At 34.4% G+C, this 16,580-nt stretch overlaps 1 protein-coding gene across 4 annotated transcripts in view; it reads right to left on the reverse strand.

Moving 5' to 3' along the window:
• Window positions 1-4,137: 4,137 nt before the first annotated feature.
• CNTLN (centlein) overlaps window positions 4,138-16,580 on the reverse strand; it is a 318,921-nt gene continuing 306,478 nt past the window's right edge. For all 4 annotated transcript variants that reach the window (XM_073228458.1, XM_073228457.1, XM_037018671.2 and 1 more), the window contains 2 exons: window positions 16,347-16,424; window positions 4,138-4,832 (listed from right to left, as the gene is read on the reverse strand). In XM_073228458.1, the coding sequence (XP_073084559.1) occupies window positions 4,731-4,832; window positions 16,347-16,424 (180 nt within the window). In that variant the 3' untranslated portion in view covers window positions 4,138-4,730. The remainder of the gene's footprint in view (window positions 4,833-16,346; window positions 16,425-16,580) is intronic.

Raw genomic sequence — 16,580 nt, forward strand, 5'->3', positions numbered from 1 at the left:
CCAATGCTGTAATTTAAGTCTGAAGGTTTTCTGCTGACAGAATTCTCTTACTTGGAGGAAGTCTTTTGTTCTTTGTAGACGACCATTCTTCAACTGATACACCCACATTATTAAAGACAATCTCCTTTACTCAAACACCACTGATATTTGTTTCTGAAAACAAGTTTTATTTAAGTGTTTAAATACATTACATAACATTAAAACTGAAGGAAAAAATACCAGTTTGTTACTTCAGATGGCATTGAACAATTGTTGCAAACTGTAAGGTCTATAGCTAGTCACATGATTTTGACAATCAAACATGACATGTTTGAAATCTGTTCCTTTCTCAAAAGTTTAACTCTTATGAAGTTATATTGGTCTGGTGCCTGAACATCAATTAGCTAGGATATATCTGGTTAAAAAGACCTTGGTTGCAAGCCAGATGTCCTATCACCTTACTAGAGGGAAAGTGGCAGCTCTCATTTTGTCCTGGTCAGGTTGGAGACACCAGGCTAACCACTAAACCACCAGGGACAAATTCCACTAATTCAAGTGTTACTTTCATCCAGAACACCCTTACAGATAAATCCAGAATGTTTGACCACGAATCTGGCACCACAGACCAGCCATCTTGACATGTAAAATTAACTATCACAAATCCACTCCTTATCAAGTGCACACACACACACACACACACACACACACACACACACAAAGTAAGGAGAAAATACTTGTAATTCTGGCCCTCACTTCTGTAAATCATCATGTGGTCACAGCCGGCATTTATAACTGCCTTCTTTCACTACCCATTCTGTATTCCTTTGCCCTCGGCAAGCACCACAGCTTGCTGCTGTTTACCTGGGTAGGTAACCCAAGCCTTCATTCCTGAAGGGTCTGGGCCATTAGTAGTCTTGCCTGGGTAGGGTTTTCCATTGACTTTAATCACAGGACATGGTACTATTAAGAGATGCCCTAAGGGTTCTTTTATATTTCAGACATTCTTCCTGTATCCATTGTGGTATAGTAGTCCAATTTTCCCTTGGTAATCAGAATCAACTACCTCAACCAGCACAGCAACTGCCCTCTTGGCCTGTTATTCAGAGGCATGCAGAGCCCAAAGTAGATGGGTAGCAGTCTTAACTTCCAGTTCAATGGAATCATTGTTATGTCTCCTGGTATGCATTTATACCTTTGGTGCTAAGACCTCTATAAGGTCACGGGGATAGGAAGTAAAAATTTTGCTAGTCAGTCACTAGGAGCAATAATGAGTGATTCCACTCTTATTTCCACACCTTGATTCCTGGATCTGTGAATCTTGGCTATGGAAAAATCAGCAGCATATACCAGATGCTAATCTGGTATATAATAATGGTAGTTTGGGCAGAAATACCACTTGCAGGGAAGTTAAACCCTTTTCCAGATAAATCTCTCTCCTAGTAACAAAATTCTGCCCTTTCCTTGATGAGTAGCTGGCTGATCACCATGGGAAATTGTGTTCAGGGGGATCCAGTGTTGGTCTCTGCTGCTTGCAGATCAGGTACTCAGCAGTGGTTGTAGCCAGGTCAGCCATGGAGACTGGAAGTTTAGGTCAAGACTTTTTTTAACCTAGGGATTTCCAATTGCTTCAGCATCATTTATTGAAAGGTTATCCTACCTCCATTTAATCGTTTTTAAACCTTTGTTTAAAATCACTTGGTCATATTTGCATGGGTGTTATTTCTCGGTTCTCTATTCTGTTTCATTGATCTATGTTCATCCTGTGTCAACACCACAATACATCTTGAAATTGGGTAGAGTGATTTCTCCCACTTTATTCTTCTTTAAATATTCAGCTATTTTTGTTCCTTTGTTTTTCCATACAGATTTTAAGAATCTTGTCTCTGTCTTCAAGATATCTTGCTGTGATATTGATGGGAATTGTGTTAAACCTGTATCAGTTTGAAGAAAACTGACATCTTTACAATGTTGAGTATCCAAATCCAAGCTCTCAATATGTCTTCCCGTTTATTTAGTCTTCTTTGATTTTTTTCGTCACTATTTGTGGTTTTCAGTATGCAAATCTTGTACATGCTTTGTTAGGTTTACACCTAAGTATTTCTGGGTGTTTTTATTTTGAGCAGTTATAAATTGCCTTGTATTTTTAATTTTGGTTTCCACATATATATTATTAGTTTACTACTGTATAGAAACATAACTGATTTTTGTATGTTGATTCTGTGACCTTGTTGAATTCAGTTAATAATTCCAGGTTTTTCTTTCTAAGAGATAGCTTTACTTCTTTTCCAATCTATATACCTTTCATTTCCTTTTTTTGCCTTACTGTGCTGGCTAGAATTTTCAATATTATGTTGGGTTAAGAGTGGGGACAATGGACAGCCTTATTCCTGATCTTAGGGGGAAGTGTTCAGCCCTCCATCATTAAGCACAACATTAGTTGAAGGTGTTTGGTAGACATTCCTATCAAATGGATAGAGTTCTTAATTTTCTCAGTCTTTGTTTTTCATGCATGGGTACTGAGTTTTTTCAAATGCTTTTCTAAAGTTTTATAATTGTAGTATTTCTTCCTTGGCCTGTTAAAATGGTGGCTTACACTGATTTTACAACACTCAATCAGCCTTCATTTTGTTTTTTGTGACCAATATCCATCATGAACACAGAAAAATTCTAAACAGAATTTTAGCAAATAGTATTTGTTTTCTATCTTTGCAGTCACAAATTACCACAAATTTTGTGGCTTAAAACAGCAAAAAATATTTCATTTAATTCTGGGTGTGCAAAACCCATAACCCTAGGTTAAGGTAAAGATGTCAACAATGCTGGTTGTTTCTGGAGGCTCTGGGGGAGAACCCATTTCCTTTCCTTTTCCAGTCCCTGAGGATTGCCTACATTCTTTGGTTCATGGACCCCGCCCTCCATACTTAAAGCTACTGGGGTAGCAACTTCAAATTTTTCTGTCACTCTACTTCTGTAGTAACTCTGCCCTCTGTGACTCCTCTTTCCTCCTTCTTAGAAGACATTAGGTCCAAACAGATAATTCAGGATGATCTCCCCATTCAAAAACCTTAATTTCATCACATCTGCAAAGTTCCTCTTCTGGTGAGTTGGGAATGTTGCGACAAGTACTTAGTCTGGTAATGTCAATACAGAGTGCATTCTTTTAGCATAGGTATAGGTAGTGTCATTGTATATAAACACAATGCTTTGCCTCCTATTTTAACAGCAATATAATCCACACCTCCACTATGCCTTAAAAGTGTGACATTAGACAGCCATTTTTCTCTCTTGTTTTGACATAAGGGGTATGCACCTGTATTAAAAAAAGTACAGCATGGTAGTTTTTGTGGCACTTGAAATGCATCAAGTTATAACTGTGTCACTGGGATTTGTACGGTGCCAAGCAGTAGTGCAGTGATGAGAGCACCACATATGGTCTGTGCCACAACTACTCACCTTCGCCACTATAATGTGAAAGCATGTATAAACAATACATAGTGAATGAGCACTGAATTTCATTTAACTTTCACATGCTTCAAAATATTATTCTCCTTTTGATTCTTTTTAACCATTAGATAATGTAAAAAGCATTCTTAGCTTGTGGGCCACACAAAAACAGGTAGCAGGCCAGATTTGGCCTGTGGGCCATAATTTTCCAACCCCTTCTTTAACTTCATGGGACCTATGTAATATTCTAAGGTGGAGGAGAAGGGGAGAAAATAACAAGAAAGTAAATAAATGTACAGGTAAAATCAATAATTTTGTGTTATAAAAGGAATTAAGTAGTAAGATGGCCAGTGAATGTGTCTCCAAGGGAACATATAAGGTGAATGTGAATGAAAAGAAAGAACCAGCCATGAGAAAAGTTGAGTACAGAGTATTCTAGAAAGAAAGAAGAGCAAAGGTAAAAGCTGGAAGCAGGCACAAGTTTAATGATTAAAAGGAAACAAAAAAGTCAGGTGTGGCAGGAAAACAGTGAAGAGGTGAAATGGGATGGGACTATTTGGACTTCTAAACAAGGATGTCATCATTAAGAATTTAATTAGCTGACAACAGTTGGAATTATGCTAAGTCTAGCCTAATTTTATACACTAGGCTTTTGGTCCCTTGCTAATTTATATGACCACATAAAGTGTTACGAATTTAAAAAAGAAGAGAGAGAAGGAGAAAATATCTTTTATTTTTGCCAAATAGTTCTAGGAAAACAGTTATCTCCTATGTGGTCCAATATATCAAGAAGAGATATAATTGGACCACACAGAGTATTTCATTAAATGCTCATCCTTTATGATGCTTTATTTTATATTTGCTTACAATACAAATGTGTGGTTAGTTGGATGTTTCAAGACCATTAATAGCAGTTTTATGTAAAAAGTCTAGTTTCTTCATAAAACATAAAACATTAAAATCCTTAGTTTACACTTTTTCCTTTTTATATTCAGGCCAATTTGTATATGCCAAGCTTGTTCTAATTTCTTCTAATACACTGAAAGGAAAATCATTTTTAAGTTTGCACTGGTTTGCTGCAATATTTCTATTCAGCAATCAAATGCTAAACTATTTCCTTTTAAATGACTATGCACACAATTAGTTTCACTTGTTCAGCAATTAATTAGTTCCAGAGAATTCTTATTTTGGTATTGAACCTCTGACTATTGATAGCTGGAGCAGATACTGTATCAGGATTGTGATGCATGCTTTCCAATTACACCACATAGTTTTCACATTTGAAAAAAAAGTTCTCCATTGTAATATCATCTAATATCTTTCATAATTGTGAAATATCCTTCAACTAGTTTCTTTCTTTCATTTATTTTCTCCAGTACTGCTTCTAGTAAATATGAGGCAAAAGGTATCTGTAAGAGAAACACAGAAAAAAAGATTATTAAAACTCTATATTTTCTTCAGTTCAAAAATATTTACTAAATATCATTAAACCATTAGAACTCAGCTATCCTGCAACTGCACCCATAATGGTACCCTACTGGGTGTTCTTTCAACTGATCTTGCTCGTTTGTATGGGTAATTTTGTCTTTAATAATAAAAATGATAAAATAGCAGAAATAAAATGAAAAAAGATAAACGCCCTATTGAACAATTCATGGTTTACTGACCATGTTAATGATGTAATCTGCAATACAAGCAGCTAAGCCATTTATTTTCAATCAGCTGATCAATAGCAGGTTACAGTCATCTCCAGGGCCCAGAGGCCTACAGAAGTGGTACTGTATGTTCATCACTCATAAAAGAATGAAAGAGAACTATCAATACACTTGTCTGTGTTATAGCTGAACATCTGAAGAGTTGTAGGGTAAACTTTCAGAGGAAAAAATGGCATAAGTATAGCCATTGATTAAGTTACTACAGAAAAGTTTGTTTGGCATATCAAAGTGTAATACACATGTTGCAAACTGCTGAGTTTATGAAATGTAGAGTACATTTTTAAATTTCCTGATTTATATAACTTTTCTGGCAAAGGTGTTTTGTTCCCTCTGTTTCATTGGGTTCCCTGTAGAACTCCAACTTCTACAATGCACCTATGGGCTGTAAGTAAAAGAAAATCTGAATGTTCTCCATTTACCTCCCAGAGCCCTAACAACTTCCATTTATCCTCCCTCCCAGGTATCTAGTCTCACATACGAGGTTTATAATAACTCACAAGTTCATTAAGGCATTTTTTTGTTCTTTTGATTAACAAGGAAGAGATGACTTTTTTTCCCCCTGAATATATTAATGAGAATGGTTGTCCTGCCCAGCCTCCTTCCCTACAGCAAAGCAGCATCAGGCCCTTCTTGATGCCAGGATGACCACTGACAGCATCATGGTCAGCAGCTGACTGAAGACAGCCTGATGCTCTCTGATTGAGTTGCTCAGCTGTGCTCAGCTCAGGTGATTATAATTAGCCAAGCCTTCCAGAAAGATTCTTTTCTGAATTTGAGCTGGGGGAAAAAGAAGATTGACCAATGGTAATGAAACAACAGGCCAGACATGTATAAACAGATTGCACAAGCCAGGAAGGGAAAATAGAGACCAGAGCTGGTCCTCATACCCTGAACATCTATTTTAACTTTCTTCTTATCTTTATAATAAACTGCCTTATCATTAAGGCAGTCTGCATCTATGTCAGGATAGACTGTATCTGTAGTCTATATCAGGAGCTTGACACATTGTCTTACTTGAAACTTACCACTGAAGAAAGCATAAGATACCAAAATACCATGTTTCTTCAGTTCTTAAGATACAACTAAATATAAGTTACACATATTGATTTAAAAAACAGCTTTTATTGGGGAAAAAACATACCACATTAAATATATACATACTGCATATGCATTCTAATTTCAGAAATATGAAAATGTGGGGAAAATGCATCTTAAAATCTAGGAAGAAGAGTGTGTTAGACTCCCTTCTTGAAGATAATGATTCTGACAGCAAGTCCTTACTTTGATAATAGCTCTTCAGGGATGTGGAAGACTTATATTTGGCAAGACTGAGTTTTACAAATTAGGTAAGTTAAATTCTCAGGGCATTAATATTAGATTAGCTAAAGAAAACTAAAAAATAGTACAACTACCAGTCAACTTTTGACTATGGCACTCCGTACCATATGCATTCCTATTAAAAAAGCAGACAAGATGAGAATAACCTCCCATCCTTTCCTGGTAGAAACAAAAGCAAAAATGAGTGTTCTAAAGATCATTTCCTAAAGCTGTCCTACAAAAAGAGTTCTCTAATCAAGTACATTTGAGAGTAAATCAAACTTTAAAAAGTTCCTTTATTTTAGGACCTCTTAGAACCTTTAAGATGCTAACCAGCACAGGGTTTCTCCAAGAGGGTAACATAATATCCTGTTTCCAAATTAATTTGTCCACACTTTTCTTATGGTCTACTTATTATGTGTAACTAGTGATCCATGGCACATGATTTGGGAAATATGTTGGTTCTGTAATTTCCTATATGAAAATGTCCCAACACTCTCACGAAGCCACAGTGTACTGACTGACATTAACCATCTTGTTTGCAAATTTCAAGTTAAAATCTAAACTTTTATTATCCAGTGATGTGAACAATTTTCAACATGTCATGTTCTTGGAAATTTCACTTCCCTTTAGAAAAACCCATCTCAAAAAATTTCTCTTCTAGGAAGCCTCAAAGGTAGAGCAAGAGGTCCATTTACTAATTTATTGCTGACAATTTCCTTTGTTCTCTTCCTCTGGCTTCCAGTAAAATGAAAAGCCCCACAGCTAAATACAACTGTTTGTAAATTGTTTTATTGGATTGTAAGCTTCTTTAAATCTTCGTACAGAGGCTAGCACATTACGGATTTCAGAAAGCAATCATTCCTTTAATGAAGATGCACAGCACATGCACATCTATTAGCCCTTTTAGAGCAGTTCTGTTTTTCTCTACAAATAGGTCAGAAGAATATCAATATCATTATCCTAATATGATATAATATAATATAATTATTATAATAATGTATATATTAACCGATTTTAAAATTAATCGATTTTAATTTTATAATACAAAATATAACTTTATAATAAAAGTTAATAGTCGAAAGAAACTTCAAAGACTAAAGTCAAAATTACAAAACATTTTATAAAAATATACTGCTTTCAAATGACTACAGTAACTTAAAGTAACTGTTAACCTAAAAATTTTAAGTGGATGTTCCTCCTACTCCACAAATTGTTGTATATTTATGGTGTACACTCAATATATATTCAAATAATGAATGCACTAACAGACAATTTTTAAAACAGCCTCTCTTACACTATTCACTTATCATGTAAACTTTTTTCACAGACTGTACAGATAAAAACTTCTGCTTAGTCTAGGATGAATTAACAGAAATTAACTTTTTGAAAGTAGTTAAGAATGAGATTTTTAAATTACTTGGCTAGTTAATTGAGAGTTATCAATTTTATCACATACAATCATTAATTTTTAAGTCCCATAAGTTACAGTTAACCTTAAAGCTAAATCAACATAATTTAATCTACAGCAATTCAAGAGAGCTCTTCTAAATCTTATAGTACCAAATGAATGTTAATTCTCAGTACATAGCTATAAGTGGGGTAGAGTTTCAATTGCAATCATACTTAAAATATGACATACCTTCAAAAGTGCTTTAAAAATCGACAGTTTGTTTATTTGTTTGCCATATTTTTTTTAACTGTAAAATGTTCTAAAAACACTAATAGGACTAGGAGACCTTTCTGTTACTTTGGAGTACAGATTAAGTGAAAGTTTATTTCATGCAGGCAGTTTAGAGTCAATTAAACTCTCTTTTTAGGCATTCCTGAAGGAGCTGAGGCTCCCCATGAGCTCAGATATAGAAAAACACAACCATTTTTTTTAATGGTAGGATTTTGGAGTGGGACTGAAGTGGCAAATGACAGACCAACAGCAAAGATCCTTCCTTACTTGCCCCAAATACATCTGACACAACAAATGCAACAATTATGCTGCCTTGGGTTCTCTTCTGATGGCATGTGCTAGGGACTATAAAGTCTAGAAAGTCTGCGTGATTTCTTCTCTTACATAAAAAGGAGAAACAATACTCCTAGTTATGTCAGCACAAAGTTACACAAGCTCAAACTCCTCAGCAAAAGGAGGAAAATGGATAGGTGAAAAGTTGATACTATGTGAGAATTGTTGATATGGAAATGTAAGTGGGATCACGAAAACAACTGAGAACTTGCTTGGTCTCTACTGTACTGTAGTTCTAAAGCAGGTCTTCCTTGTACTACTGGCTGTCCCTGTTGCAAAAACTGAAGGTATTTTCCCTGATTTCACACAGATTTTCAGCTTCTCTTACATGTGAACACCTACAGATGTCTGCCTTTAGGAACCGGTATGCCACTGACACAATCTCAAATTTATCACTCACACTTACAAATCATGGTTTCATTTAGAGGCATTTCTGTATAAAGGCAGGATATGAATGATGGCTGCAGATGTTTGAGACCTATGTTCTACCTTGGAAAAATAACAAAGGCTAAAATCCATGACTGTAACACATACAGATAACTTGCAGCATTAGCGCTAGGCAGAATGTGCTTTTAATAATATAAAATTGAAAACTTTTGTATTGAAAGAAAAAAATGAAATAAGGGTAACTTTTTAAATCTAAAGGACAAAATTAACATTTTAACCATTTTCATTATTATTTTTGGTTTGAAAACTCCTACCAAAAAGACACTGCTCCTAAAATACAAACTGACTTTAATCTAGCTTGGGTCATACTGAAAATGAAGATATTAGATTTTATTTATTATACCTGCTTTTACCAAGATGTAATTCAGTGAGATTGAGACTTTATTAAGAAAGGCCAGTGTAGCTTGATCATCATAAAATTAAAGGTGTAAAATTTGGTATAAATAAGGGGTTAACATCCAAAATATATAAATAACTTACATGCCTCAACACCCAAAAAGCAAATAACCCAATTAACAAATGGGCAGAGGATATGAAGAGACAGTTCTCCAAAGAAGAAATTCAGATGGCCAAAAGACACATGAAAAGATTCTTCACATCACTAATCATCAGGGAAATGCAAATTAAAACCACAATGTGATATCACCTCACACCAGTAAGGATGGCCAGCATTGAAAAGACTAAGAACAACAAATGCTGGGTGAGGATGTGGAGAAAGGGGAACCCTCCTACACTGCTGGTGGGAATGCAAGCTAGTTCAACCATTGTGGAAAGCAATATGGAGGTTCCTGAAGAAACTAAAAATAGAAATACCACTTGACCCAGGAATTCCACTCCTAGGAATTTACCCAAAGAATACGACTTCTCAGATTCAAAGAGACATATGCACCACTATGTTTATCGCAGCACTATTTATAATAGCCAAGATATGGAAGCAACTGAAGTGTCCATCAGTAGATGAATGGGTAAAGAAGATGTGGTACATATACACTATGGAATACTATTCAACCATAAGAAAGAAACTAATCCTACCATTTGCAACAACATGGATGGAGCTGGAGGATATTATGCTCAGTGAAATAAGCCAGGTGGAGAAAGACAAGTGTCAAATGATTTCCCTCATTTGTGGAGTATAACAATGAAGCAAAACTGAAGGAACAAAATAGCAGCAGACTGAGAGACTCCAAGAAGGAACTAGTGGTTACCAAAGGGGAGGGGTGTGGGAGGGTGGGTGGGGAGGGAGGGAAGGAGAAGGGGATTGAGGGGTATTATGTTTAGTACATATGGTGTGGGGGATCACAGGGAGAACAGTGTAGCACAGAGAAGGCACATAGTGTATCTGTGGCATCTTGCTACACTGATGGACAGTGACTATATTGGGGTATGGGTAGGGACTTGATAATATGGGCAAATGTAGTAACCACATTGTTTTTTCATGTTAAACCTTCATAAGAGTGTATATCAATAATACCTTAATAAAACTTTTTTTAAAATTTGGTATAAATAAGTATACATATATACATATATATACTTTATAATATATATAACATATAGATATATGTATATACATATTTAGATGGATAGATTCACTTAATTATCTTATAATTAAAAGACTGAACTTGTTAAAATAATCAAGAAGGCTATCAGAAAGAATAATTTATTTATAATTTAAATTTGACACTGAATTTGAGCTAAGTTTCCTAAATATTGTTTATATTTCTGGCATATTTCATATATTTACATATCAGAGTTCTGATGACAATTAACATACAGAGAAGTCTGTATGTGCTGTTCTCAAACTTGATAAAGGCCATGATTTGTTTACCCTTTCATCTTTTTCCCATTTTTTATAGTGGTGAAATGCACATAAAATAAAATTTACATTTTAACTTTAACCACATATGTCTTTCTTTCTGGAAACATGAAAGGTTTAAAATTCTTAAATTAAAAAAAAATCCAGAAAGACTCTGAATGGGGAATTTTAAACTCTTTCTATATTAGCTAGACATGAGAAATCTGTGTAGGTGACCAAGCGGGTAGGTTTTTGCATGTTAGAGAAGGTGAGTGGATGAGGATACATGTATGTGCTTGTGTATTGCAAGTGCAACACAGAAAACAACAGAGCAAATGTGTTCAGAGTTATAAGGAGAAACTTTCAGTTAACCTTCCGGCTGGAAGTTGCTCTATTTACAAAAGCCAGGGAGATTTATAAAACCCTTTTCACTGTTGTATTGCAAGGCATTCTATGAAGGTAAGCATATTTTGCAGAGAGGGCACTGGGGAAAGAGCCATTTTAAATTTCAGGATTTGTAATATCTGAAGCAACTTAACCGAACAGGGACATTTAAAGCTAAAGAAAAAAAACCACTGATTAAAATCTGTAATTAAAATTCTCAACAACTGAAGGTAGAAAGACAGAATTTTTTATATGGTTTTAATATAAGAAAATGATTTATACCACTGAGAAGTGACTAATGGTTATCAGGGTGGAGGGTAGGGAATAAAGGGGCACAGTAATTCACAACCGAATATAAGCTGGTCACAGGGACAGTAGTCCAGCATGGAGAATATAGTCAATGACTCTGCAACATCTTTCTATGTTGATAGATAGTAACTGCACTTGAGGGGGTGAGGATTTAATAATATGGAAAATTGTTGAACTCTGTTGTATATTTGAAACTAACATAAGATTGTATATCAATGATACCTTAATTTAAAAAAAAGAAAATGATCTATACAAAGTGGACTAAAATGGATTGAATGAAATCCAGAAAAGGATTATCAAATAACAAAGAATAAGGCAACAACAAAACAAACTCAAGACACATTTTCTAGACGTTTCTGGCTAAGTGTTTTTGTGCAAATCCTAGTAAAGAACTGCATTGTGTTTATAACTGTATATTTTTATTCAAGTATACATATTTTAATATATATGTCATAATTCTGTTCAAGTAAGTTAATAAATCTCAGTTTATGTATTTTAACTATTGTTCTCCATTCCAAGAGATGCAAGCTCCATGAGGGCAGTGATTTTTTGTCTTTTCTGTTATTGTTATACCCCCAAATCTGAAATAATATCTGAAATGACTAATTCTTTCCATTGGCTTTATAAATTTCTAAGTACAAAGGACTATTGCAAGTATTGTTAAGAACTGAAAACAGAACTAAATGATCTTTATTTTAGTTTTAATTTTGAGGATCAGAATGGGTAGGACAAATAAACAGTGTCTCTTAGGGGGCAGAGTATAAATAACTGGTGCCTTCTTGCTTGGATATCTGAGAAGGTAATACCAGAGTATAGTGGAACACCTTTATATGCCAACTGAAAGGAAATAAATTAAGTATGAAATAAAATAATTTATCTAATTTTTTCATAATTATGACCAGTAGACAGAAATTCAAATTCAAATGCCTTTAAGGCAATCTCTGCTAATGGTGGGAGGCATAGCATAAGAACCTTACTGCATTTACTTTTAAATGTGTTCCTTCATTTCTTTCTTGGTATGTCCCATATTAAGGAGACATTATATCCATTTTTTAAATGGAGATTTAATTCACATAATGTAAAATTCACAATTTAAAGTGTGTAACTCATTGGTTATTAGTATATTCACAAGGTTGTGCAACTGTCACCACTATCTAAATCCGGAACACTTTCATTGCCCCAGAAAGAAACCCTGTCCTCATAAGCAGTTGCTCCCTGTCTCCCCCCACCCCCTAGCAGCCACTAAATTACTTACTTTCTTTATAGATCTGCATTTTCTAGACATTCTATATGAATGCAATCATATTATATGTAGCCTTTTGTGCATGGCTTCTTTCACTTAGTGTAAAGTTTATAAGGTTCTTCCATATTGTAGCATGTAAGAGCATTTCACTCCATTTTGTAGATGAATAATATTCCATGTATACATATACTACATTTTGTTTATTCATCAGCTGATGAACCTTTGGGTTACTTCCACTTTTGAGCTATTAAGCATAATGCTGCTATACATTCATGTAGAAGTTTTTGTATGGACATATGTTTTCATTTATCTTGGCTATATACCTAGGGGTGGAACTACGAAATCATATAATTTCTATCTTTAACTTTTTGAGGGACTGCCAGACTATTTTCTACAGGGGTGGCACCATTTCACATTCCCATGAGCAATGTATGAGGGTTCCAATTTCTCCACATCCTTGCCAACTTGCTTTTGTCTGTCTTTTTTATTATAGCCATCCTACTGGAAGTGAAAGTATTCCATTCTGGTTTTGGTTTCAATTTCCTTAATGGCCAGTGATATTGAGCATCTTTTCATGTGCTTATTGGCTATTTGTATATCCTCTTATAGAAATGTTTATTCAAATCAGTTTCTTTTTTTTGGTTGAGATTGAAGAGTGTGCTCTCAGTCTCTTCTCCCTCCAAACCTGCTACATGCTGATCTCGTGCACCCTTGTAAAGCACAACTCTGATTACAACCTTTCCTGTTCAAAAGCTTTTATAATTTGGCCCCAGCCTATTTTTTCCTATCTGTTTTTCTCCTACTTCCTAAACTACAGAAAAACTAATTTTGGGAGTTCTTCCACTCCATTATAATCATTAATTTGCTTATTGGCCTCTGCCATAAATTTTAAGTTTTTAAAAATGTAATGATATAAAAAGTGGAATTAATACAAGTAAAAATATTCAAAGAAATTTAAAGGAATTTTTGCCATAAAAAATAAGAGTAGATTTTTTTCAGAATAATTATTATTCTAGATATCTGTGGGGACAAAGGTTAGGTGCAGATAAAGATCAAATATATAAAATTACCAACTGCATCAAGACTACTTGAAATGATGGAGACATATATTTACATTCTGTATTAAATATTTAGCAAAGTTATAGTTTTAGACCTTTCAGTTCTCATACACTTCTGGATATTATATTATTGTATACTCCCATACTGCCACATGGCAAGCAGCTTTTTATTTTGTGGTAAATATTTTATCAATGTAAATTTTTATCGAATGAATGCAGAGAAAATTTTCTTTGGAAGAAAAATCTGTGGCATAACCCTTAAACAAACAGGGTCAGATTCACTCCTATGACCTTAGACATACACCACCCAACACAGAGAAAGGACATAAAGGGGAACTTTTCCTATAATTTTATCTTCAAAATATTTTAATAATCAAATATCAATATTGAATTAATTAGTATTTTTTTAGGGAATGCATCAAATTATTCCACAGCTTAACATCACATAACCTCAGATACATGGAGCTATGTGCCATAAAATGAACAAAATATATTGCCTACACAATTCTGTAAGAACAACTCATACTCTAAAAAAATTGGTAGACAAAACCTTTTCTAAAATTCAGGCCAAATGTAATTGCTGGAATTGAGAAAGTAAAGTTAGCTTTAAAAAAAAGACGTCTATTTAACAGATTTTTGTCTTGGGCATAATTCTAAAGTGACATTCAAGTTCAACCAATGAAGTCCCTATTTTTCCCTCACAAAATTCAAAGACATCAGCAAAACCACCTATGTCAGTAATAAAAATAAAGTCTTTGACTTTTTAAATGTTATCATACTGTCACAATAGAATAAAATTAGCTTGAAAAATGATCTAAAGGAACATGATGCAGTTCATTATGTGAAACAGCAACAGCCGTGGTTTCCCAGTGTTCATAAAGGCTGCTCCATTAAATTTACCTCCAGTCAATAATTAGGAGTCCACAAATAAACCTGGGCAATTAAATCAATACTGCCAGGCAATTATATTCCAGAGTCCAGGCTCAGTGGCACAAAAAGGCTCTATATCAAACTGCAGTATTAAGCAGTCTAATGCCATTTGCAACAGGATTTTTTTTACGCTAACTGGATAGAATAAGCATACATCCAAGTAATGTAGAATATGTATATTTACATCTACATGTGTTGGTCAAAAAACCAGATTTGGTATCAACAGAGCATAAGTAAAATTTGATAAAGACATACTTATGGATTTATTATTTTTATGTTTATAACTGATGATAAAATTTCCATATTTAAGGGCTACATTACAAGTCGAACATTAAAAAGATTCTTTTAAAAGTTCACTTTTATCATTTTCTAGCTTAAAAAAAAATGACCCATAACAATCATTACTGAATTCCTTTGATGGGTCAGTAGGCTGGGTACTTTTCTTTTCAAAAGGAAGTTGTCACTGTAGTAGGCTTTGTTCAGTACCTGCATGTCTGCACTTACACAAGTTTAAGCAAAAGATTGCTAATAACCTCTTATTACTACTGAAGAGATTCCAAATACTGTTTCAAAAATACATAAAATGGATGCTAAGACTTTGAATAGTTGACATATTCTTTATCTATTCTAGACTTTCCCAAAACTTAGATACTGCCATTTATTAATATAAAGGTAAAATAACTGCATTTAAATCTGCTTTTATTTTTAGTTTTTAAATAAAAACATTTACAATGACTTTCCAAACATACAGGGCAGTAATCATTTTTTTTGCTATTTTGAGAAATATGTTTTAGCTCTTTTTATTTCAGTTCATTTTTGAAATAAACAATTAGGCAAAAAAAACTATCATGAAAAAGTTTTAGAATACATTACATGCTGTCAGTGATGTCAAAACCAAAGCTGGCTATGACTAGAAAAGCAGGGCTCTCACCTGCCAATAAAGTGCCCTTGATCACTTACAAGAGGGGCACATCCCAGCAGACTATATGTGTATTAAAAAAATACTTGAAAGGGAAGAAAAAGTATCACACAGGTCACAGTAGCAGTCTCAATAGACCCCTCAGGGATTTCAGCTTGTCTTGGCCTTGTCATCCTCTATGCAGCTTTCCACTCGGCCCAGAAAAATGTCGATAGGAAAATGTTTGAGGGGCCTCTGGTGGAAATTTTTTCATTCTTTCTGCATTGACAGGATGCCAAATCAATATTTACTTCCCACTAACAAGCTGCTCAAGGTCTCAGTAGAAAATATTGTAGAGAATGCGGGAAGACACAGTAATAAACAGTTGTCTGGCTGTGAGGAAAACATGAATTGACTGGAAACAGGTCCACAGTAAAAGGTCATTGAAACCCATGAACTCCTCAGGTGTCCATATCAACTACTAACTTTAAAGACACATAATAAAGAATCTCTTTTCCTAAGAGGGCTGCAAGAATGGATCCTTTTCAGTCTAGCAAACATAGAGGTTGACTCAATAATTTAATTAATTCATTTGCTAGGACCTATTGTTGGCTTTTCTCCAAGGCATTAGTTTCATTTGTAAAGTCTGGAAGTACAAATATAGGGTTAACATTCCTGTCTATCTATTGGAATACCTTTTTACTTAACAGAAGTAAATATGTGTTTAAAAAAAGTTAGACATCTAGTAAAAATACAGGGTTTAGAAATTTTTTCTGGAAGTTTTAATATATGAAGCAGAAAAAAATGAAATACCTGTCCTTCAAGAAGTTTCTGAATATACAACAGCCATTCCTTGTCATTTTCAGCATCTACTTTTGTCCTTTTGATTTCCTAAGGGAAGAAAATAAAAACACTGGTGTTAACTGAACTGGTGTTTATATGAACTTGATCATACTAGTCAGGTACTGAATAAATCTAGAGAGATATTGGTAGAATTGGATTCAACAAAGAGCAGCCTGTCCTTTCCAAGTAGGGAAGATTCAAATC

This window comes from Manis javanica, chromosome 2, assembly GCF_040802235.1.
Source record: "Manis javanica isolate MJ-LG chromosome 2, MJ_LKY, whole genome shotgun sequence".
Taxonomy (NCBI): Eukaryota; Metazoa; Chordata; class Mammalia; order Pholidota; family Manidae; genus Manis; species Manis javanica.